Source organism: Suncus etruscus, chromosome 6 (assembly GCF_024139225.1).
Source record: "Suncus etruscus isolate mSunEtr1 chromosome 6, mSunEtr1.pri.cur, whole genome shotgun sequence".
Lineage (NCBI taxonomy): Eukaryota > Metazoa > Chordata > Mammalia > Eulipotyphla > Soricidae > Suncus > Suncus etruscus.
In genome coordinates, this window is record NC_064853.1 from 39,731,604 (window position 1) to 39,754,393 (window position 22,790).

Below are 22,790 nucleotides of genomic sequence, written 5' to 3' on the forward strand. Positions count from 1 at the left end.
AGCAGTGTGTAAGGCCCTGGCTTTGATCCCCAATTTTCACTCCCAAGTAATTAAAAGTAAAAGCTTAAAATATCCTCTCTGGAGGAGCCAGAGAGATAGTACAACAGGAAGGACTTTGCATATGGTGAACCTGGGTTTGACTATCATCTCATATGGTCCCCAAAGCCTACTAAGAATGATTCCTCAGTGCAAAGCCAGGAGTAAGCGTAAACCCTCAACACTACTGGGTATGGTCCTAAAAACAAAAACAAGAGGAAAAACAGCAACCACAGTAAAATATCTTCTCTGTCAATCAAAAACAAGATATATATATATATATATATATATATATATATATATATATATTGTTTGTTTGTTTTTGTTTTTGTTTTGGATCATACCCGGCAGCACTCTGGTTACTCCTGGCTCTATAGGATTCGAAACACTATCCTTCTGCATACAAGGCAAACACTCTATCTCCATGCTATCTCTCTGGCCCTTGAAAGCAAGATATATATATATTTGGGGGGGGGGGTGTCACTCCTGGCAGGCACTGGGGACCATATGGGATGCTGGGATTTGAACCAGTGACCTTCTGCATGAAAGGCAAATGCCTTACCTCCATACCTCCATGCTATCTCTCCAGCCCCAATGCCCTACCGCTGTGCTAACTCTCTGGCCCCGATATATATCTTTATAGTGAGTCACTGAAGCCAGAAATTGTACAGACTTTATACTTCAGTCTCTGATTCACCTATGCCTCATTTCTGTCAGATGTGGTAGAAGAGGTGTCTTGAAACCAGAGCACTCAGAATGGCTTTGAAAGAGCCAGCCAGAAGTTCTAGAAGAATGTTTTCCCATTCAGATATTTAAAATAATATATTTGTACTTGAATTTGGGACATAAATTAGTGATTTTCTTCATGAAACATAGAGAAACATATATTGGAGAAATGAGGATCTGAGGGATCACTTGTTCTTTTGAATTATCTGCAATCCAGGTTTGAGATACACTACACTACAGAACAAACTTAGGTGGTTTTGGTAGTTTGCCTGTTCTTTGCCAAGCCCCCATCGCTAAATTCTCTCTTCTCTGCCCTCCATTCCAGAGAGATTCTGGAATAAATCTACTGTTATTACTCTTCATGTATTGTATAGTATTGGCCCATTGCCTTAGATCTTTAAACCAGTGGCTTTCAACTGCTAGTTCACATGTGATTGTTGGTCCACTAGTATAAAATTTTGATCAATAACTACTTGAAATCCTCCAGTATATCATTTGACTTTGGGAGAGACAGCATACTTTAATACTGTGCTTTCCAAATTTCAAATTGGATAAATTCTTTTAAAAGACTCTCCCACTGCCCTACCTGTTGTACTATCTCTCTGGTCTGACTCCCTCAGCTTTAAGATCTTTGTGGGGAACTGTAGCCTCTGAAGCTCAGCTCTGAAATTTAAACTGACACAAATGTATGTATGACCTTAGGTATGCGATTTTCTGCATCTATATTTCTTTATCTATTAAACCTAATTAAGAAAAAAAAAACCTTAAGACCTAAGAGCCTTTGCCTGCTGAGCTGCATTTATTAAGTCAGTCATTTTTTAATTGTCTAAAGACAGTTTAACTGTACAACGTAATCTCAGAATTAGAATACTCCAGTGCTCAGAATCTAACTTCTCTGGATCACTCTTCACTCAGTGGAGTGGTTCTCATCTAGTCAGTCCTCTAGTGGTTCTCCTCTAGTTTAGGACTTGAAAGATGTCTAGATTATCTTGGAACCCTGAATTTATGTATCCAGCCTGGATCGCTTCCGAGATTCATCTTGTTTATTCAACCACCTAGCAGATGACTCCACCCAGAAAGCATCTTCTCTTCTCACATTTGACATGCACAAACCTGTTCCTTTGCTCTCCCTGTCTCACCAGAACTCAGACTTTCTGGGCTCTTCTTTTTCTCTCATATCCCATATCCACTAGCAAAGTCTGAACCTCTCCTTTCTTTTTCTTCCTCTCCCCTCTCTCCTCACTTTTTCTCAGGCATTGGTTTGTACTTTGCAGTGCTCAGGGATATTTCCTGGCTCTGTACTTAGTAAGGACATCTCTAGTATAGCTTGGGGGGGGGACTATAAGTGGTGCTGGGGATCAAGCAAGGTCAGCCCCAGGCAAGGTTAGTACCTTACTTCTGCCCTGTCAGCTCTCTCTTGAGACAATATTTTAAACTCCAGTCACTTCTGAATACTTCATTATTTTGCACAGATGACTTAAGTAACCTGCGTGGTGGTCTTAGCACCTTTCCTCAACTTTTTCACATCATCCTAATGTATACTTCTTTATACATAATAAGGTAGATAATATGTCCTCTACACATAATCCTCCAGTAACTACTTTTGTCAAATATAGTTCAAATCTTGGCAGTGGTCCACAAGGCCTTTTGCACTTTAGTCTGATCATATCTCTGACTTGATTTACTCTTACCTTATTCCAGTTGTTTTTGTACTCTCTTAAACATGGAGCAAAGCCAGCTACTGCTTTAGGGATCTTAGATCTTGTTGGAATCTCCAACAAGAATGCTTTTCTTCAATGTGTGAATGACCCATGCCCTTGTTTTTCAGTATCTGCTTAAAAGCTTCTTTATAAAAGAGACCTTCCCTGATTTAATAAAAAACGAAACAAAACAAACAAACAAAAAACTCCTGGGGCCAGAGCGATGCCATAGCAGTAAGGCGTTTGCATTGCACATGGCCAATACAGGATGGACCCTGGTTTGAATCCTGGCATCCCGTATGCCCATTTGGTCCCCCCAACCCTGCCAGGAATGACTTCTGAGCTCAGAGCCAGGAATAACCCGAGCGTTGCTGGATGTGACCAAAAAACCAAAAAAACTAAAAAAAAAAAAAAAAAAAAAAAAACCTCAAATAGCTTTCCTTATTCTCCATACTCTTCATTTATCATCTATTTTGTATACTGTATACACAATACTTTGACTTTTGTTATGGTTGCATGGACTTTGTTCAGCTCATTTCTGTACCTCAAAACCTTAATATATGTTCAAAGAATGTTTGTTGAAAGCATGCACAAATAGAAACATCCATCTCTGGAGTAAGCAGGCTAGTATGTCGAAGTCATTGGTATTCTGGCTCTATGTTCAGAAATCGCCCCCGGCAGGCTTGGGGTATCATATGGAACACCGGGACTCAAACCACCATCCTTCTGCATGCAAGGCAAATGCCTTACCGCTGTGCTCTCTCTCCTGCCCGAAAGGATTTTTTTAAGTAGCTCTTATATACTCAAGAATATATTTTAAAATAGTCTTCTAATGGTTGGAATAAATATGAAATCTCAACATAGAAACTATGAAAAATGTGCCAAATGGAAATCTGGCACTGAAAAATACATAAAAAATTCAGAGTTCACTTGACTGACTTAATTGGAAATAACAGAAGAATATGTTAAATTGAATATAGATCAGTAGAAATGAACCTATCTGAAGACAAAGACTAAACACTATATGTGCTTTATGTGACTTTTTAGTACGGTCACCTTTTAGTCCTAATGTTCTAATACGGAGATTAAAACACACATCTTGCATGCAACTGACCCTGTGGGTTTTTGGTTTGGTTTGGTGAAACAAGACAGTTTTTATTGAAAATTATTTAGACACATATGAGAAAGTGAGAAAGTGAAAGGTGCATGTTTGAAAGAGAACACAGGCTTCTCCAGAGTGGTGATAAGCAAGCAAAGAAACATTGAGACAAGCAAGCAAGATAAGTGTTGAAGGGAGAACACAGGCTTGAAGAGCAAGCCCGCCAACCAGTTTGATCCTAGCACTACATGGGTGCTCAACATGTATAGTCTTAGCAGTCTTCAAGCACTGCCAGGGTAGACTGGGTGTCAGGGGTGCGGGGACTAGGAATCTCAGCACTGAGCCACACAGTGCCCTCTGAGCTACACCACCTAAGATTTCTGGATAGGATAATACTCCTCTCAGATTTTGTGTAATGACTTAAAATCCACTCCCTTATCAAGGATGACATGTGATTGAGGAGTTTCCTGAAGCTATAGGGTCACCCAAAAAGTGCATTATTTTGACATAAAAGAGAACATAAGTACTTGTATAAAAAAAGAAAAAGAATGCCTTTTCTCACTTGTCTAGCATGTAGCCTCATTGTGAACCTTGTTTTCACCACATTTGGTCCCTTAACTTTGTCATAGCTGAATACTGAGTACAGACACAGGTATACTCCTTGAGTTTTGCACAGTATAGCTAAAAAAAGAAAAGAAAAGAAGAGGGCTGGAGAGATAGTACAGCAGGTAGGGTACTTGTCCTACACATGATCCACCAATGTATCATCCCTTGCATCCTATATGGTTCCTTGAACCTGCCAGGAGTGATCCCTGAACAAACTGGGTGTGCCCCACTTCCCCAGCCCAAACAAAAGAAGGACGGAAGCTTTTTCTGTCATAGTTTATTTCAGTGTGAGAAAAGTTTGTTGTGTATCTATTGGGTCAGATGACTTATCATAACTGTTTGTCACAGAATTGGAAACAGTATTACTTCTGTTTACTTGAAGTCTTCTATTTCTTGAAGTATTCTTAGAAATAAGATTAATTTTGTTTTGCAAAAATATTGTGTTAAAATTAAGCAATCAGGGCCCGGAGTGGTGACGATAGAGGTAAGCCGTCTGCCTTGAAAGCGCTAGCCTAGGATGGACCAAGGTTTGATCCCCCGATGTCCCATATGATCCCCCAAGCCAAAAGCAATTTCTGATCGCGCCAGGAGTAACCCCTGAGCATCAATGGGTGTGGTCCAAAAACAAGCAAAAATAAATTAAGCAGGGCCCGGAGAGATAGCACAGCGGTGTTTGCCTTGCAAGCAGGCGTTCCAGGACCAAAGGTGGTTGGTTTGAATCCCGGTGTCCCATATGGTCCCCTGTGCCTGCCAGGAGCTATTTCTGAGCAGACAGCCAGGAGTAACCCCTGAGCACCGCCGGGTGTGGCCCCAAAAAAAAAAAAAATTAAGCAATCAACTTGTACGATGTGATCAGATCATATTATTGGGTTCTAAGCAGACACTTGGTTATGTTTCCTAGAAATCTTTTCTTAGATCTTGTATTAAAAGGAGTTGGGAGGCCGGAGAGCAATAGTCCAGCAGTTAGGGTATTTGCCTGGCACGGGGCTCAACTGGGAGTGATCCCAGGTATTGCATATGGTTCCCTGAGCCTGCCCAGAGTGATTCCTGAGCATCAGGAGTAACCCCTGTACATCGCCAGTTATGGCCGCAAAACAAAAACAAAAGTAGTATCATGTATGTATATATGTGTGTGTATGTATATAATGAGTATTTGTTGGAGGGGCTGGTGCTATAGCACAGCGGGTAGGGTGTTTGCCTTGCATGCAGCCAACTTGTGTTCCATTTATGGAATACATATGATCCCTCAAGCCTGCCAGGAATAATTTCTTTCTTTTGGGGGGGGGGGGTTTGGGCCACACCCGGTGACGTTCAGGGGTTACTCCTGTCTATGAGCTCAGAAATAGCTCCTGGCAGGCTCAGGGGACCATATGGGATGCCGGGGGATCGAACTGCGGTCCGTTCTAGGCTAGTTCGAGCAAGGCAGATGCCTTACGCCCTGCGCCACCACTCCAGCCCCTCAGGAGTGATTTCTGAGCACAGAGCTAGGAGTAATCCCTGAGAGCCATTGATTGTAAAACCCCCCCACCCCATGACAAGAAAACCTTGGGGGCCACTGTCTTGGTTTTTGATTCTTAATTCCCTCTGGACTGGAAATCTTGCATGACTTCTTGCCTTTACCTTTTTACATGTAGTGAGATTCCCCTTCTTCTTGTCCTTCTAGTTGATGGAATCATGCTAGAATAATTAACCCCTCTTGGCTCATATGATCATTTTCATTACTAGGAAAGGTACATATTAGGCAGTTCCATTCATCAAACTTTGGACCAGTTATAGGGTGTTCCTTTTCTTTCCCAGAAGTGGAGATGTTGCAAAATGACTTTAAGGGGCCGCAGCTGTGGCTCAACGGGTAAGGCATCTGCCTTGCTTGCACTAGCTTAGGACAGACTGCTGTTCGATCCCCCGGCATCCCATATGGTCCCCCAAGCCTGCCAGAAGTGATTTCTGAGCTCATAGCCAGGAGTAACCCCTTAGTGTCACCAGGTGTGGCCCAAAAACAAAAAAACAAAACAAACAAGCAAAATGACTTTAAAATCAAGTTGCTACTAGAGTACAATCTGACCTGACCTGAAGAAAGATTTTGTTTACAGTGCTTTTCAGTGGTTTTCAGTTGCTTGATTTAGTTATAAATCAGTAGCATTCACCAAGAAATTAAAACTTTGTACTATTACTGAGCTTTGGTTTTCCCCACTTGCTGAAGCACTCAGGTGGCTGGCTCTCACTTTCTACTTTGCCACATCCTGCCCCCTTACTATAGTTTTACTCTCTTACTTGCCTGGAATCCTGAAGACTTGCCTTTGCCACTGTGCTCTACAAAATGAGGGGTCAGCAGTAGACTGTGGATTGAAAAATTGCTGCTTGAAGCCTAAATATTGTCACTTATTTGATAACCTGTCAGAACTCACCTTTGTTTGCATTTTTCTTTTTATAAGTGCTTCTAACCATTTCCTAATGGCAAATTATAAAGAAGTTTGCCTTTACAGTGATAAGATGATTATTATTGACTCATTATATTTCCTTATTATTGTTTGGCTTATTACAATGTGTACATACTAAGCCAACATAGACTTTATATATGACCTTGAAAGATATTTACAATGTATTATGATTATATAAGAAGAACAAGGTTATGGATAATAGGTATGGCCTTTTACAATACTTCTCTCACTCCTGTCTTTTGTTTGTTTGTTTGTTTGTTTGTTTTTGGGTGACACCCATCAGCACTCAGAGGTTACACCTGGCTCTATGCTCAAAAATTGCTCCTGGCAAGCTTGGGGAACCTGTTGCGATGTCGGGATTTGAACTATAGTCCTTTTGCATGCAAGGCAAACGCCCTACCTCCATGCTATCTCTCCGGCCCCTCACTCCTGTCTTTAAAAAAATTTAGGCTGGTCCAGAGATCTCAAACTCAATTTACCTGCGGGCCACAGGAGGCAAAGTCGGGGTGATCCTTGAGTGCAAAGTCAGTAGTAAGCCTTGAACATTGAGGGGTGTGACCCAAACAACTAAAACAAAACAAAACAAAAAAAGGATTCCTCTAGGGCAGGGCCACAAAATGTTGTACAGAGGGCTGGAAACAGCCCACGGGCCACGAGTTTGAGACCCCTGTAGGATTTAACCATATATACTTGAGTATAAGCTGAGTTTTTTCCTCATAAACCCAAACTCGGCTTATACTCAGGTCACACAGGTTATTTGATTTGGTGCTCGTGCACCAAATCAAATGCACATAGTCTCCAGTCATCTTCTGTCGTGTGCTGGAGGGGGCGGTGCTTCAGCTCAGTCCGCAAGTCGAAGCTGAGCTGAAGAGGTAGGCAGCTGAACCGAACTGTATGCCACTGAATTATTTAACCCAAAATATTCTGCGCTTTGTATGAGACTGACAGCAGTGATGATATCTGCAAACTCAGTGATGCTGACAGTGTCTATGTGGATATCCTCACAATAGATACAGCTGAAGCTCTGTTTGGACATACATATGAGGAGGAGGAGGAATCCAGTTTTGAAGGATTTAACCATTGTGATTTAGCTTGATTACCTGTTAAGCTATGGTTTTTTGCACTTTAATATTTAAAGTTTTAAAGTTATTGTTGCCAGTTTACAATTTTTCTTTAGCAATAAATACTGAAAAACATTTAACCTACTGATTCCTCAATTATTGTAATTGTTTGGGGTATATATTTTTATTTTTGAAATTTACCAGTGGCTGATCCATCTTCCACCTCGGCTTATACTCGAGCTTCTAGTTTTTCCAGTCTTTAGGGCAGGGGTCTCAAACTCAATTTACCTGGGGGCCGCAGGAGGCAAAGTTGGGGTGAGGCAGGGCCGCATAAGGGATTTCACAAAAATAAATAAATAAATTAATTAATTAATTAATAAAGGGACAGCGAGCAGAAGCAGCAGAAATGACCTCTGCGCTAGGCGCAAAGTATTCAAGATTATTCGTTTACCAAATATTCGCAATAAAAATCGCATTAGTAAGAAAAAAGTCGCATTAAACATTCGCATACCCCAAAGAGAACTGCTCGGGGTATGCGAATGTTTAATGCGATTTTTTTCCTTACTAATGCAATTTTTATTGCGATTATTCGGTAAGCAAATAATCGCAAATACTGCGATATTTGAAAGTTGGCTGAGGGCCACAAAATGTTGTACGGAGGGCCGCAAACGGCCTGAGGGCCGCGAGTTTGAAACCCCTGCTTCAGGGTAAAATTGGGGAGGGGGTTGACTTACACTCTAGTATATACGGTATTCCTTACTCTATTCTTAGGGATCACTTCTTTTTTTGTTTTGTTTTGTTTTGTTTTCATTTTTGGTTTTGGTTTTGGGCCACACTTGGTGAACCTCAGGGGTTACTCCTGGCTTTGTGCTCAGAAATTACTTCTGGCTTGGGGGATCATATGGGATGCTGGGAATTGAATCCAGGTCTATCCTGGGTCAGCTGCATGCAAGGCAAATGCCCTACCACTGCGCTATTGCTCCGGCCCCTTGTTTGCCTTTTTTTTTTTTTTTTTTTTTTTTTGGCTCTATGCTCAGAAATCGCTCCTGGCAGGCTTGGGGGACCATATGAGATGCCGGGATTCGAACCACTGTCATTCTGCATGCAAGGCAAACACCTTACCTCTATGCTATCTCTTCGGCCCCTTGTTTGCCTTTCTGTAAAAAAACAGGCAGTAAATTTTTTTTCCAGTTTTACCAAACCTGAAAGTCTGTTACAACTCCTTGACTATGCTATTGTCTCATAAAAACAGTGTGGAAGAGACAAATGAATGGGCATCCTTGTGTTCAAGCATACCTATCAAAGCAGGCATTCAACTTACAATTTATTTTGCTGGCTCCTGCTTAAGAGTATTTTGGACCTCATATATTCACTGTGTGGGTGTTGGGGAAATTATTTGTCACTTTGGAAAAGGAAAAGATAGAAACAAGAGCATTATAAAAGATAATTTAAGTCCTGCTGCCCTGTGTATGTTTTTTCCTGATGAAGAATTGCATCAGGATACATGTCTCATGTGTTTGTCTCTGTCTAAGGCACAGGGCCAGGATCTCAGCACAGTTTCACCAGTGATCATCTTTGCCTCACTATTCCAAGATTCAGATGATGCAGCAATTCAGGAAGAGCCTCAGCAAACAGGTAGGTTATCTGGATGCTATTCCCACTATAGTCTCCACAACTGACAAAGGAAATTTATATTCTGGCTTATAGAATGACCAGCAGAAACACTGTGATTCCAGTTCCTTCTACTGAAGTACACTTCTTAAAATGTTGTGGGTTTTGTTTGGGGGGCGGGAGGAATCACACCCAGCCTTGCTCAGGGCCTGTTTCTGGTTCTGCACTCAGGGAACACCCCTGGAAGGCCTCGAGGTTAACAGAGATTGAAGCCTAGTCCCTGGTAGGCACAAGGCACCACAGGGGCACCAGAGATTGAACCTGGGACATATACATACAAGGAAAGAATCCTACGTGCTGTATTATTACTTCAGCCCCTGAGTGTACTTTTCATGAGGGGTCATGAAAATTTTTGTTTTACTTAGTTTTGTTTGGGGACCCACCTGATTGTCCTAAAGAGTGACCCCCTAGTAGTGCTCAGGGGACACTGTCTTGTGCCAGGGTTTCACACGGGGATCACTGAGATGCAAGGCAAGTTCTTTAACCCTCTGGTATCACTAAGCCCATAATTCATCTTTCCCCCTTATTTCCTGTAGCATGGTTCTACTTCCTGAGACCCTCACTTGCTGTTCTAAAAGCTCTTCTTTAACTTTTAAAATGAGGAGAACGTTTTTCTTTGGTTGGGTGATAGATATCCTTTCAAGAGTGGGTAGGTCTTCAGATGCTAGATCAAATTGTATTTGCATGAAACTGTCCCTAAAGCTTCCTAAGAGTGGACTTCCTGTTCATGCCAAATCCTGATCTCTCTTCAGGAAAGCCTTTGGATGCCTCTCTTTACAATTAAGACTTTACTTGGTTTTTGTATTTAGAAAGTAAGGTTAGGGGCCAGTGAGGTGGCATTAGAGGTAAGGTGTCTGCCTTGCAAGCTCTAGCCAAGGAAGGACCGCGGTTCGATCCCCTGGTGTCCCATATGGTCCCCCCAAGCCAGGGGCAATTTCTGAGCGCTTAGCCAGGAGTAACCCCTGAGCATCAAACGGTGTGGCCCCAAAAAAACAAAAAACAAAAAGAAAGTAAGGTTGGTCATGAAATCTGGCAGGGTTTTTTTTTTTTTTTTTTTTTTTTTGGTGGGGGGGAGGTCACACCTGGTGGCACTCAGGAGTTACTCCTGGCTCTGCACTCAGAAGTCGCTCCTGGCAGGCTCCAAGGACCATATGGGATGCCAGGATTCGAACCACCATCAGTCCTGTGTTGGCCATGCACAAGGCAAACGCCTTACTGCAGTGCTATTGCTCCAGCCCCAAAACCTGGTTCTTGACAGAGGAGGTATTATTAAATAAAAAGCAGAAAGTCAGCTTGCATCAGTGAAGGAATTGGTCCCAACTGACCATAGTTTAATAGACTTTATCTGGTTCAGTTTGTAATAACTGTGTTTTTGTGGTTCATGTATGTCTATGTCTCTATATATTTTTATTTCTTTTCTTGCCAGCTGCCTTGATTGAAAGTTTTAATGGTGATGCAGAGTCAGTCAGCGATGCTCCACCATCCACGGGAAATTCAGCATCTTTATCTCTTCCACTTGTACTGCAGCCTGGCATCTCTGAGCCACCCCAGCCTCTACTCTCAGCCTCAGCACCGCCTGCTCCTCCGCCCGCTCCCTCCCTAAGAACTGGTTCCCAGCAAGCTGCTTTTGGCAACCCCCCTGCTCTCTTACAACCTCCAGAAGTGCCTGTTCTCCACAGCACACCATTTGCTGCTAATCATCAAGAGTTTCTCCCGCACCCCCAGGCACCACAACCCATCGTACCTGGACTTTCTGTTGTTGGTGGGGCTTCTGCAACAGCAACAGCAGTGGCATCAGCTGTGGCAGCACCACCCCAACCACAAAGTACTACTGAGCCCCTGCCGGCTGTGGTCCAGACTCTGCCCCTGGGTGCCAACTCCGTTCTAACTAATAATCCCACTATAACCATCACCCCTACTCCCAACACGGCTATCTTGCAGTCTAGCCTAGTCATGGGAGAACAGAACTTACAATGGATATTAAATGGTGCCGCCAGTTCACCACAAAATCAAGAACAAATTGTAAGTATTATGTATAAATAGATCCCCGGGAGTGAAGTTTCTCTCTACATGCATGACATGTTCCCAGGCTTTTACCTCAAAATAGAAAATGGCTGTCATACTCTCCCTGAAGAGTTATTCTTTTTTGTTCTTGTTTTTTTTTCTTTTTTAAAGAATATAAAGTGAATAATGTGGGTCATATCCTGTGGTACTTAGAGGCTACTCCTCTCTGTGTGCTCTGGAGTGACCCTTGGCAGTGCTTGAGGTCCATATGTGTAACGGATGATTGAACAAGTGTTTGTGGCAGTCAGCATTTCACTACTGTACTAATCTAAGTAGCCTTTGTTGCCATTGTTCTTAAATGACAAGTTTCTTAGATCTTATTGAACAGAGAGCACTTTGCATACACTGTTCCTCTTGCCCTTAGTTTTTCATATTATTAATATCTGAGCCACATCTGTATTAATTAATCTATAGTGCTACATATCTTAATGTTGGTTTAGCTTCGTGCCAGTAGTACTCAGGGGCTGTTCTTGGCATGGAGCTTGGGATCTAGGAGTCTTCAGGCTATACTCAATGGTGCTTGTGGCCTTCAGTGCTCTACCTGACAATGTGTAGAGAATTGTGTTTTGCTGGCAATCAAGCAGGACATATGTTTTAACCCTTTGTACTATTTCTCCAGCCCAATAGCGATCTTTTATTATCTCTCTCTTTCTCGTGATTGTTACCCACCCACAATGCTGAATAAGCACTTTCTTTTCCTCTTTTTTTTTTTTAAATGTCTTTGGGCCACACCCAGCTAAGGCCTTTCTCCTAATTCAGCACTCAGGGATTACTCCTGGCAGGGATTGGGAGACCAAATGAGCTTTTGGGGATTGAACCCAGGTTAGACTTATGCAAGGTAAGCACCATATCCACTATATATGGACTCCACCCAACTTCTCTAAGTTAATACTTTTTTTAATTACTCAGTTAATCACAGCAATACCAAGAGGTTGGAAAGCTGATACCCAGAAAAGTTTAATGACCAGCCCAGATTACATAGCACCTAAGTGCAAAGCTAGGATTTGAACATAGATAGACCAACCCCAGAGCCTATGATCTTGACTACTGCATTATGGTATTGATGAGGGAGGGATTTAGAGATCAGATTGTTGATGATTATGTAGGATAGTGAGCCTTGAGGTGTGAGGAGGAATTAGATAGATAAAAGATAAAGTTGGAGAATATTTCAGTGGATATATATATCATGCTATCAAACAAACTAGAGGGGCTGGAGAGATAGCATGGAGGTAAGGCGTTTGCCTTTCAAGCAGAAGGTCGGTGGTTCGAATCCTGGCATCCCATATGGTCCCCTGTGCCTGTCAAGGTCGATTTCTGAGCATAGAGCCAGGAATAACCCCTGAGCACTGCCGGGTGTGACCCAAAAACCAAAAAAACCTAGAAAAGTAGTTTAGAAATAGAGTATTTCATTTTTTGGGTTTTTTTTTTTTTTTTTTTTTTTTTTTTTTGTCACACCTGGCAGCGCTCAGGGGTTACTCCTGGTTCTGTGCTCAGAAATCACTCCTGGCAGGTTCAGGGGGACCATATGGAATGCCGGGATTTGAACCACCATCCTTCTGCATGCAAAACAAACACCCTACCTCCAGGCTATCTCTTCTGCCCCTAGAGTATTTCTTTATAAATGGATGTCAGTCACCTCTGTACACAGTCTCATTTTATTTCTGGGTGGCCAGACTTACTGCAAATGTCTTTTCATATTTTGAATCAGTCTGTGTACAGTGTCATTTCTGTTTCACACAATTCATTTTATATGAATTTAAACATGTAGTTAAATCATCTTTTTAAAATGTCATTTCTTGAAACTTAGCCAGAAGCTTTTTATATTATTTTTAGATTCATGTTAGAGGCACTTTCTTTATTTCTACTTTTGGGCCATACCAGCAGTGCTCATGGTTCGCACTTAGGAATTACCTCTGGCAGTTTGGGGGGAGCATATGGGATGCCAAAGATTGAACATAGGTCAACCATGTGCAAGACAAAACACCCTATCTACTGTACTATCTCTCCAGCCCCAAAAGCACATTTTTGTTCCTTAGAGAGATAATAGACAAAGTCCTTTTAAGGTACAACTTGAAGAAAGCAGAAACGCTGTTGTCAATTTTAATAGTCCCTGTATTAAAGTGCTCAGAGTTATTTCTGGGCACAGCTTTATTGTCCTACTTAGTTATAAATATATATTTATATATAAAATTCACTATGTACCAAGAATTCTACATACTTTAGCTCACTTCTTTGTCATATCCTTTGGGCATTTTTGCTAATTCCCATTTTAACAGATGAAGATACTGTACTCTCAGAGAGTAAGTCATTTGCCTTACCTCAACGACTAACACTTGGATTTATTTGAATTGAGGTATGGCTGCATCCAAGGCCTAACTCTGAGCAACTACCCTGTGCACACTGCCTAGAGGGATTGCAGGGCTGTTCTGTTGGAGAGGAAGTTTCTTTGGCTTGATTTTGTTTAAGCCCACACCTGCTGGTGCTCAGAGGTTACTCTGCACTCAGAAATAAATCACTTCTAGCATCGCTCCTGTTCTTGAGAGGATGTCTTAGCTATGTTAGCATGCAGCTTTATCAAAGGGGCCTGAGGGGTCATGACTTTTTCTGATTTCATAGAAGTCCTAAGGAGAGCCTAGGAAACTAGCTCTGAAAGCAGCGTTGGACACTCTTTAGGCACATAGAATTTAGTGGATTAGACATCTGGGAAAGAGCCACGTAGTAGGTGACAAAGCTGGATACATTGTCAGCACTGAATGTCAAAAGTGCAGTGAGCTCATTTCCAACCACAGAGACGTCACTCATACAAAACTCCCTGAACACTGAGGGTTTTCTGAGCTTTTGGACCATCATTACAACTGGGGAGGGTTCAGATCCAGAAGATCTTCATATTTGAGTGGCTACAAATGTGTTATTGTTTTGTTTTGTTTTCCAGCATCAAGCCTCTAAAGTTGAGAATGTGTTTTTTACCACTGCAGTACCAGTAGCCAGTAGCACAGGTATGTAATTCTTAATCTAAAAGAAACCTCAATTCTCTGGGGTCCTCGAGACACAGTTGCTTTGCCCCAGTTTTTATAGCTTTAGAATTCATTTTTTCACCTTGTATTTTTATTTATTAAGTGTATTTGAAATTTTCACAACTTCAAAGGTAGTGTTCTTATGTTATAAATCTTACATTTAAAAAAAACTCAAATCTTACATTTAACAGTCTTTCTGTAGTAATGGCTCTTCCCTTTTCAAATACAGCTTTTAAATGTAGCCAGAAAAATTTTTGAGTCACAGTTAACACTAAAGAGAACAGTTGTTAATTCACTGGACTCTTTTTCTAATTACAGTCAGGAAAAATAACATCTGAGTTAGAGACTCCTAGTGAGCTAGAGGTTCTTTTCTTAAAAACTCTTACATTATAAATTAAGAAACTGAGGGTCTGGGAACTGGGATATAACATAATGGCAGAGTGCATGCCTCGCATATGTGAGGTCCCACCTTTAGTCCCTGGTATCCAAAAAAAATTGGAACCCTAAAAGATCAAGTCCTTCCAAGTCTTAAGTAAATTTGTGGCAGAGCACAAGCACTGATTCTCAGATCTCCTACTCTGATCTACCCCATGCTCTCTTCCCTGTTGAGCGATTTCTTCAAGCCTGTCTGAAATTAGTGTGCACCACGTATATACACACAACAGCAGCAAGATTGACTTGGCTGTGTAAAAGGAGATAAACTGACATTAGTGTGTTTGGAGGCTTGGAGCAAACAGAACCAATTCTATGACTAAACCTATGACTTATAGGCCAGCTGCCTTCCTGCCAGCCTTCCCTCAAGCTTATTGGAGATGGCAGGAAAGGAGGAGGGTTTAGAGATGAATAAGTTCTTCCAAAGAAAAGCATGTCTGGGGAGGTTAGGTAGTAGGAAGGGCCTGGAGGCTATAGGCTCCATAGACATGAAAAACCTGTCTTGAAAAGGTAGGTGTCTTCTATGGCTGGCATGAAAGCTCCTGGGAAATAGGGTCAAAAGAAAGCTAGGTGTACGGGTACTTGAAGATGGTATATATGACTTTCTAAAGAATAGGAACTTAGGGGCACAGAGATGGCACAGTGGTGGGTCATTTGCCTTGCATGTGGATGACCCAGACAGATGACCCAGGTTCCATCCCTGGCATCCCATATGGTCCCCTGAGCCTGCCAGGAGTGATTTCTGAGCTCAGAGCCAGGTGTGGCCCAAAAACAAACAAAAAGAAGAGGAACTTTGTCTTGGAGGGGATGGAAATCTCTTGGAGAGATTTTGGCTTTGTACCAGAGAAGGAACATGGGCTAATTGAAAGTCAAACAAAACCTGAAGTGTGGTAGCCATTCAGTTCACCATTCCTGCTTCCATGGCACTCAGCTCCTAGTCTGTACCCCCACTCCCTCCATCCCCTGCCCTGCACCTACTTGAAGAGCAGTCTCTCTTGCCTCTCTCACAGGGAGCTCTGTACAGCAGATTGGCCTCAGTGTTCCCGTCATCATCATCAAGCAAGAGGAGGCATGTCAGTGTCAGTGTGCTTGCCGGGACTCTGCCAAGGAGCGGGCTGCCAGCAGGAGAAAGGGCTGCTCTTCATCACCCCCTCCAGAGCCGAGCTCTCAGCCTCTTGATGGGCCCAGCTTGAAGCTACCACCACAGACTTTCTCCTCCCCTCCGGTACCCCTCTCATCATCCTTCACCTCCACCATATCCTCTTCCTGTGAGCAAAGTAGAAAAGCAGAGACTCCGTCAGACCCCCAGACAGAAACGCTAAGTGCCATGGATATATCTGAGTTTCTGTCCCTCCAGAGCCCGGAAACCCCATCTAATCTGATTCCTATTGAAGCACTACTGCAGGGGGATGAGGAGATGGGCCTGACCAGCAGTTTTTCTAAGTGAAAGGCCCAGATGCGCTCACTTCCAGGAAAAGAGGATAAGGTGTGATGCCTACCATCATGGGGTCAGCAGTTTGAAAGATGAAGAAATCTACTGTTTGAAATCCTCACCTTTCAGATGTGTTTTCTTTGTTCATATCCCAGGAGCATCCATTTTAATGAACTGACCTTTTGGGGAAAAAAATAACCAACAAAACAAAACAAAAAAAGCTAAGTTATAAATGAACTGTTTGGCTGCACTGTATGTCACTTTTGCTTATTGTCATGTGAACGTGGAAAATTAAGGTTACTCGTGCGCATAAAATTTCTAAATGAAAGGGTGTGTTTTCCATCACTCTGATGCTGCCCATCACTTGCACTGGGGTCTTTTGTGGTTTGGGCAGCGGATTCAAAGTCTGGTGTTGCTCCTCCCTGTGTGTCTTGAGTCTAAGGCTGAAGCTGGCTTGGAAAGTCGACCCTTGCTTTATCAGAGAGGGCACTTGTAAAGGCAAGTCAGGACTGCAGGGAGTTTGGATAGGGATTGGGCAAGGTGGTCATGTTGTTTGTGCTTGGTGGCAGTGGAGCTCAGGGTGACGATGGCAGGCTCTTGTACAGCCTGCTTCAGTACAAATGGGCCACTAAAAGTCTAGCCCAAGGCTGCAAGGTGAGCTAGTTCTGCAAGTTGTTGACTGCTCTCTGTGGAAGAAATGTGGGCAGAGCAGGCTTTCTAACATGATTACATTCTGAACCTTCCTGACTCTATGGCTCAGTTGTTGGCCAGGGTTTGTAGCTTGATCACAGTGGATATGCTTGGAAACATCTTGTTTTGTCCTAAATTGAACACATGGCTTATGTCAGTGCTTGTTGGTGGTCTGCCTTTCTTTAATGGTATTTTCTTCATCAGAGAAGAGGAGCTGCATTTTTGCTTAGTAGTGCGGCTTTAAGGGGATTGAAGATAACATGTAGTTGGCAGGCCAAGTGTTTAGGTTTGGGCCAGGCTTCCAGGTGCCCTGCCCTCTCTCTTCCACCTTTATACCCACTGGATTTTTGCATATAGCCTTCTACAGTGCAAAAAAGGATGTGACTTGTTTAGGTTAGTTACATGATTTTTAAACAAAAACAAATATAAAAAAAAAAAGAAAAAAATACGAAACGATGATCTTCTACTCAGGGTAAAACAAAAAAATTTCCCCTTCCACCAAAAAGCCTGAAATGTTGCAATAAGTTATTTCATTTGGAATGTTTCATTAAGTTGTGTTATAGGGAAAAATGTTTTTGATCTGTGTATAGAACTATTTCTGTCCGTCTTAGCTCCAAGTCATTGCCTCTTAAAATAAAGCATACAATACAATCCACACACAAATATAAAGTTTCTCTCACCTGGATGTTACTGTAATAGTGAGTGTTCACCAGACTCACTGAACTCACAAACTAGGCATACCTAGATTGAGAGGAGGCCTCTGCCTTGAGCAAGTGGCAAGCTTCCATAGACAGGATGCTCTTCTGATACATCAGGCAGAAAGAAACTAACACTTGGCCTTCCTTTTCTACTTCTTAATGTAAAGAGATCTTTATTTGTCATTCTCCTCTGAGCCATTACTCAGGGCCAGCCAAGAGTGTCCAGAGCATATCATTTACTAAGGAGATAGTGGCTCTGCCTTTATTCAGGGACAGACTAAGGCAAAAGGGTAGTGTTGATAAATATTGTTAATGCCTGGAGAAGAAAGGGGCTTAAGCACAAGCAGCTGGTGATTTCTCATTCCAGGTGTCTGGTCAGGAGATTCTATTCTTGATCTTCTACCCTCCTTTCCCCAAAAGGCTACTGGGTCTGGCAACCTTAGCAGAAGTTGCTATAGCAGGAGAAATCTTCTATCAGCACAGTGGATCTGGACTTCACACCCATAGGAAGCTTTGAAGTAGGATCCTAGCTCTGTTTTCTGAGAGCAAGTAATTGAATGGGATTTCCCACATTAGCTCATATTGGAGTGCAGGAATGTTTTCTACATTTCCATCCTACTGTCACTTAGAATGAGTTTTCTGGGAGCTGGCATGAGAAATAGGGGCCAGAGAAACTATTGGAAGCACTGACTATGTAAAGTACTGCTTCTTCCAGGTTAGCCAGAGCTCATTTTGGACCCTTCTCAGGTCAATGACTTGTCTGCTCTCCAAAGATCAGGGTGATGAAGAAGGCTCTTAAATCACTGTTTTTAGGCTGACAGGTTTTTTTAGTTGAAGTATCTGCCATTTGCCAGTGACTCAAGAGTACAAGGAGGACTCTCAAATTGAGCTTGGGAAAAAATCAGGAACATGTTTTAAAATACTAATGAGGGCAAGTGTATTCCACAGGGTAGTCTTTCCTTTCTCTTTCAGTACTCTTTTCCCTTTTCTGTAAACTTGTCCCCTAATGCCAAGGACCTGGAAGAATAAAGGGCCTGTGGCAAAAGTGGAGCAAGAATGAACCTCTATGAAGAGTGTAGGTTCCCAAACCCAGGGATAAATGTTGGGCCAGTTTAGGGAAGCTTTGCAGACTTCTCATAGGTGGAAAACAGACTTTTTTTTTCTCCCTATGGAAACTTAGCCCTCTAATCCTGTTTTCTGTTTCCAACTCCCACTAGCATTGCCAGTTAGACTACCCCCCTTTAAAGGGTGCTTGTCAGCACCAGGGGTTGGGAGTTCTTGGGCTCAGGAGGTGGTAGGGAAAGTTGGCTGGCATTGCCAACTGCCTTAGTGAATTTGACCCTTCCCAGGCAGCTGGGACAGGCATTGGGGAAAAGTGGATTCTGCTTTTTCTGGCAGGATCTGGCCAGTCTCATGGGGGCATTACTAGTTTGGTATGAGATAAATTGGTGTCACCTATTAAATTCTAATCCCATTTAGATCATGGTACAAAACCCAGGAGGGGCCTTAGGTATGAAGACCTCTCTAGATAGAAGGCAAGGGACTTCTTTTCACCTCCTCTAGGAGAGCCAGAAAACTGGAGAGTTTTACCTTTCAGGGTCAAGGCAGTGGACTAATGGGGAAAATGGAAGGGGAGGGATAGTTTTTCTTGAAAAACTTTGTATAATGTTGAATGTGTCCAGAGGGACAAGTTTGCAGAACCTCATATTGGTATATAAAAGAAATAATAAAAAAAGCACTTTAGGTTATTTTATCTTTAACCCAATTGCTGCATTTTATTTTGTGTGTGCATATATGTATATGTACATATATACACACACATATATATACATATATACACACACTTTTCACAAAGTTTTATTTTTGCTCAGAATAAAAAACTAAATTGAGGTGTAAAAAGCAAAGCACTTATCTTGGTGCAATATGTGTAGTTTGACAGTCGTTGTCCCATGTGGCCCTTTTTCCACCAGTTCAACCCTGTACTATGAGGGAAATACTATTTTTGTGTTTTCAGCATCTGTTCAATCTATGCAAGCCTTCCCTGTTCCCGAGAGCACCCCCTCAGGCTTCCTGAAGAACTGCTTGAGTCCTGTTTTCTGCTGACTGTTGAGCCTTCTTCATGGCTTCTTGGTCCCTGCCATCTTTTCCTTCTCACTACTATAAAGTGTTGCCTGAAAAGGAAGGAACAGGTTGTTGCTAAGGAGTAACCTGGCACCTTCTTCTATACTTTGATATTTGTAATCACTTCCATGCTCCTTCATCTTAAAGGCTTCCTCATAATCACTGAAAAAACATTGGTTTGTGGAACTGCAGCATCTGCTAGAGTTTATGGTTTCCTACACCACCAATCAGAAATGTGTTTTGGGGAATGGTGGTGGCATTGTGGAGGTGGCATTGGATTATGTCGAAGCCTATCAGATTTATTTAAATGTGAAACATGGGAACATCGGAGCTAACCATACTGTTCCCATATCTCTTTCAAACAAAAAGGCCTTCCAGCCTTCATTAAAAGCAGTTAAGCAGACTATTTAATTATAGGCTTTATCAACTCTCTTTCCTTTCCCTCATTCTCCTCATTTGTCTTCAGTCCTCAGGCATTCCAGAAGAGAGCAGCTTAAAAATATACTTCAACCAAAGCAGAAAGATTTCCATAGATCGAATATGCACGTGGTTTTGCTGTGGCAGATATCAGAAACTCCATTCTTTAATGTTTGGAGGTGTAGGGGTGGTTAACAACTGAATTACACATATTTCTGATTGGTCAGTTTAACCTGTTTTGCATGTTTCTGGGTGAGTGAAAGACCGGCTTTTTTTTTTTTTTTTCTCATGCCTTTGGGGAAGCTGATGATCACTGGGCATTTCTCACTGTTACTCCTTTTCAAGAGGGGGCTTCTCAGTCTGCACTAAAAAATGCAATTAAACTGGATCTTTATGTCAGTGTGTACATAGTACAAGCTTTTTTACTGGAAGGAAACTAAAACCCCACACTGCTCTTTTGGTGGTGTGCCTGCTGGGCCAAAAATTGGGTGGTTATGTAGTGTCACTTTCTCAGCTCAATGCAGTTTCTACTCTTTTTCATATGGGAAAATTTTCATAAAATCTTTTTTCACCAAAACCCAGGGGTGTTTTATGCAATATCCTTATTATCCTTGTAGCAGTGCCAAGTCAGAGGCCTCTGTTGCCCTTCTCCCCTGTGTCCTCAGGCCTCCCTTGGACACTGTTTGACTCCACAGTCTCTATCTTTTGTTTTGGAGAATGTGGGGGCAGGGGGCAGAGTTCAGGTGGCTGTTGCTGTTCCCTTCTGAACTCTCCCTGTCCCTGTTTGGGGAAGGTGGCTGGTAACAGGTTTTTGCTGCATCTCTGGCTCAGATCTCCTGGACAGGGAAGGCAAGACCCCCAGAGAGCCTTCTTGTTTGACACACAGTAGTCATTGGTCAGAGGTCTTGGCGACAGATTTTTAAATCCCAAATAGTTTTATTTGGATGATGTCAAAGCCTATTAAATTTATTTAAGTGTGAAACATGGGAACAACAGACTTCCACTGAGCGATATGAAAACGTTACAGGTTCAGTACTTCCAAAGGAAGAAACCTCCAAACCCAAAAAGAGTAAATATGAATTTGTATTTTTGAAGAATGTGAAATAATGGTGTTTGCTTAATTGCTCATTTTGTATAAACTTAATATTGTACTTTAAATATCTGCTAAGAAGTGAAAAATTTAACTTTTTGGAATTGAAAAAAAGCAATATTAAATACTAATGAGATCCTAATTAAATGCTTATTTAAACCTGGTAGTATATGTGGCATTTTTTTTCTAATCCTACCCAAAGGTTAGTTTTCCATCACTTTCACCCTCCCCCAGCCATCTTAGAGGGAAGGGGGACAGAAAAGAAAGACCAGTCACCAGGAAAGTCTGCAAGATTTCCTTTTTAATAAGGCTCTGCTCAAATATTTTTGGGGGGATCCAACCCCACCTAAAGCATGACAAGGACATGTAACAACACCTGGATTTCCACAAGCAGCCCAAACTATTCTGGCAAGCACTGCTGGTCTGTCCAAATCCGAGTAATGACACTGGGTATTCGTTGGCTGCATTTCAAAGCTCAGCAACTGCCTTCAGCCAGGATGAAGTGGGAGTGAACCAGCTTCTTGCAGAGCTGTGCCACCCCAGGCCAAGAGCTGAGTATCAGCCACTACCGGTGAAGACTGGCCCCTTTACAGAGGGAATTGTTTCTCAGTCCAGCCACCGGAATCAAAGGATGGAGAGAAGTCTGGGCGCTGATCAGGGCTCTGCAGCTCCATCGCCCAAGTCCTTTGGAAAGCCACCCCTGGCAGGGACAGCTGGTTGTGACAGCGTTGCCGCTTTGGTTGAGACGTTCTGGTAGAATAGAAAAGGAGAAGAAAAAAAAGGGAGGCTGGGAGGAAAGGCCCAGCAGAATTAGGCCCCGAGAGCCTAGACAAGCATTTGGGTAGGTAGCACTGAACTTTTAGGGGGTAAAGCGGTGGGGGACAATCTTCCACCCTCCAGGGGGGAGGCTGGCACCTGTCAAGGGCAGTCCCCACCCACTCTCTGACCCTCTCTCCCCCGGCCCAGCCCGGGCGGACACTGACCCCGCCAGCAGCTGGCTCCGCGCGCCGGCGGCGGCCCAGCTGCCGCAGCATCTCCTCGCAGGCGGCGATGGTGTCCAGGAGCTGCCGCTGCCGCTGCTCCACCGCGTCCAGCAGCTGCTGGGCGCGCTCGTCGCGGGGCGGCGGTGGCAGCGGCGGGGGCGGCCTCCCGCCGAGCCCCAGGCCCGCCTTGGCACGGTCCACGCCGGCAGCCTCCCTGCCCGGAGAGAGCGAGACAGACAGATTGACAGATGATCAGGGCCGTTTAAACGCGGGCTGGGGTTGCACGGAGCCCCTTCCCCCGCCCCGACGTCAGGGGAGCCCCTCTCACCCCCGGGACCAGTCTGAGCCTGGGCCCCATTCCATCTCCGCCTTGCACGGGGCCCCGACCACCGGACCCCAGCCCTCCACCCCGCCCCAGGGCCGGGCCTAGCTGTTAAGGCTCCGCCAAGCCGCGCCCCGTCCCCACCGGTCTCCTTCAAGCCTCCTGGGCGTCGCGGTCCCTTTAAGAGGCG

At 43.2% G+C, this 22,790-nt stretch overlaps 2 protein-coding genes across 3 annotated transcripts in view; one reads left to right on the top strand and one right to left on the bottom strand.

Moving 5' to 3' along the window:
- MTF1 (metal regulatory transcription factor 1) overlaps positions 1 to 17,938 on the top strand; it is a 47,359-nt gene extending 29,421 nt beyond the window's left edge. Inside the window, exons 7-10 of the mRNA XM_049774717.1 lie at positions 9,199 to 9,301; positions 10,764 to 11,359; positions 14,334 to 14,397; positions 15,858 to 17,938. Of these exons, the coding sequence (XP_049630674.1) occupies positions 9,199 to 9,301; positions 10,764 to 11,359; positions 14,334 to 14,397; positions 15,858 to 16,294 (1,200 nt within the window). The 3' untranslated portion in view covers positions 16,295 to 17,938. The remainder of the gene's footprint in view (positions 1 to 9,198; positions 9,302 to 10,763; positions 11,360 to 14,333; positions 14,398 to 15,857) is intronic.
- C6H1orf122 (chromosome 6 C1orf122 homolog) lies at positions 500 to 22,734 on the bottom strand. 2 transcript variants are annotated; one of them, XR_007496749.1, is made up of 4 exons: positions 22,607 to 22,734; positions 22,279 to 22,492; positions 21,637 to 22,045; positions 500 to 522 (listed from the first exon to the last, which is right to left on the bottom strand). XR_007496749.1 is itself a non-coding variant. In XM_049775123.1 (3 exons), exons 1-3 carry the CDS (start codon positions 22,639 to 22,641, stop codon positions 21,950 to 21,952), a joined length of 345 nt encoding a protein of 114 aa, XP_049631080.1. In that variant the 5' UTR covers positions 22,642 to 22,734; the 3' UTR covers positions 21,590 to 21,949. The 2 variants fall into 2 exon arrangements, 1 of the variants encoding a protein (XP_049631080.1); XM_049775123.1 differs by lacking the exon at positions 500 to 522 and having other exon boundaries at positions 21,590 to 22,045.
- Between the last annotated feature and the right edge of the window lie 56 nt (positions 22,735 to 22,790).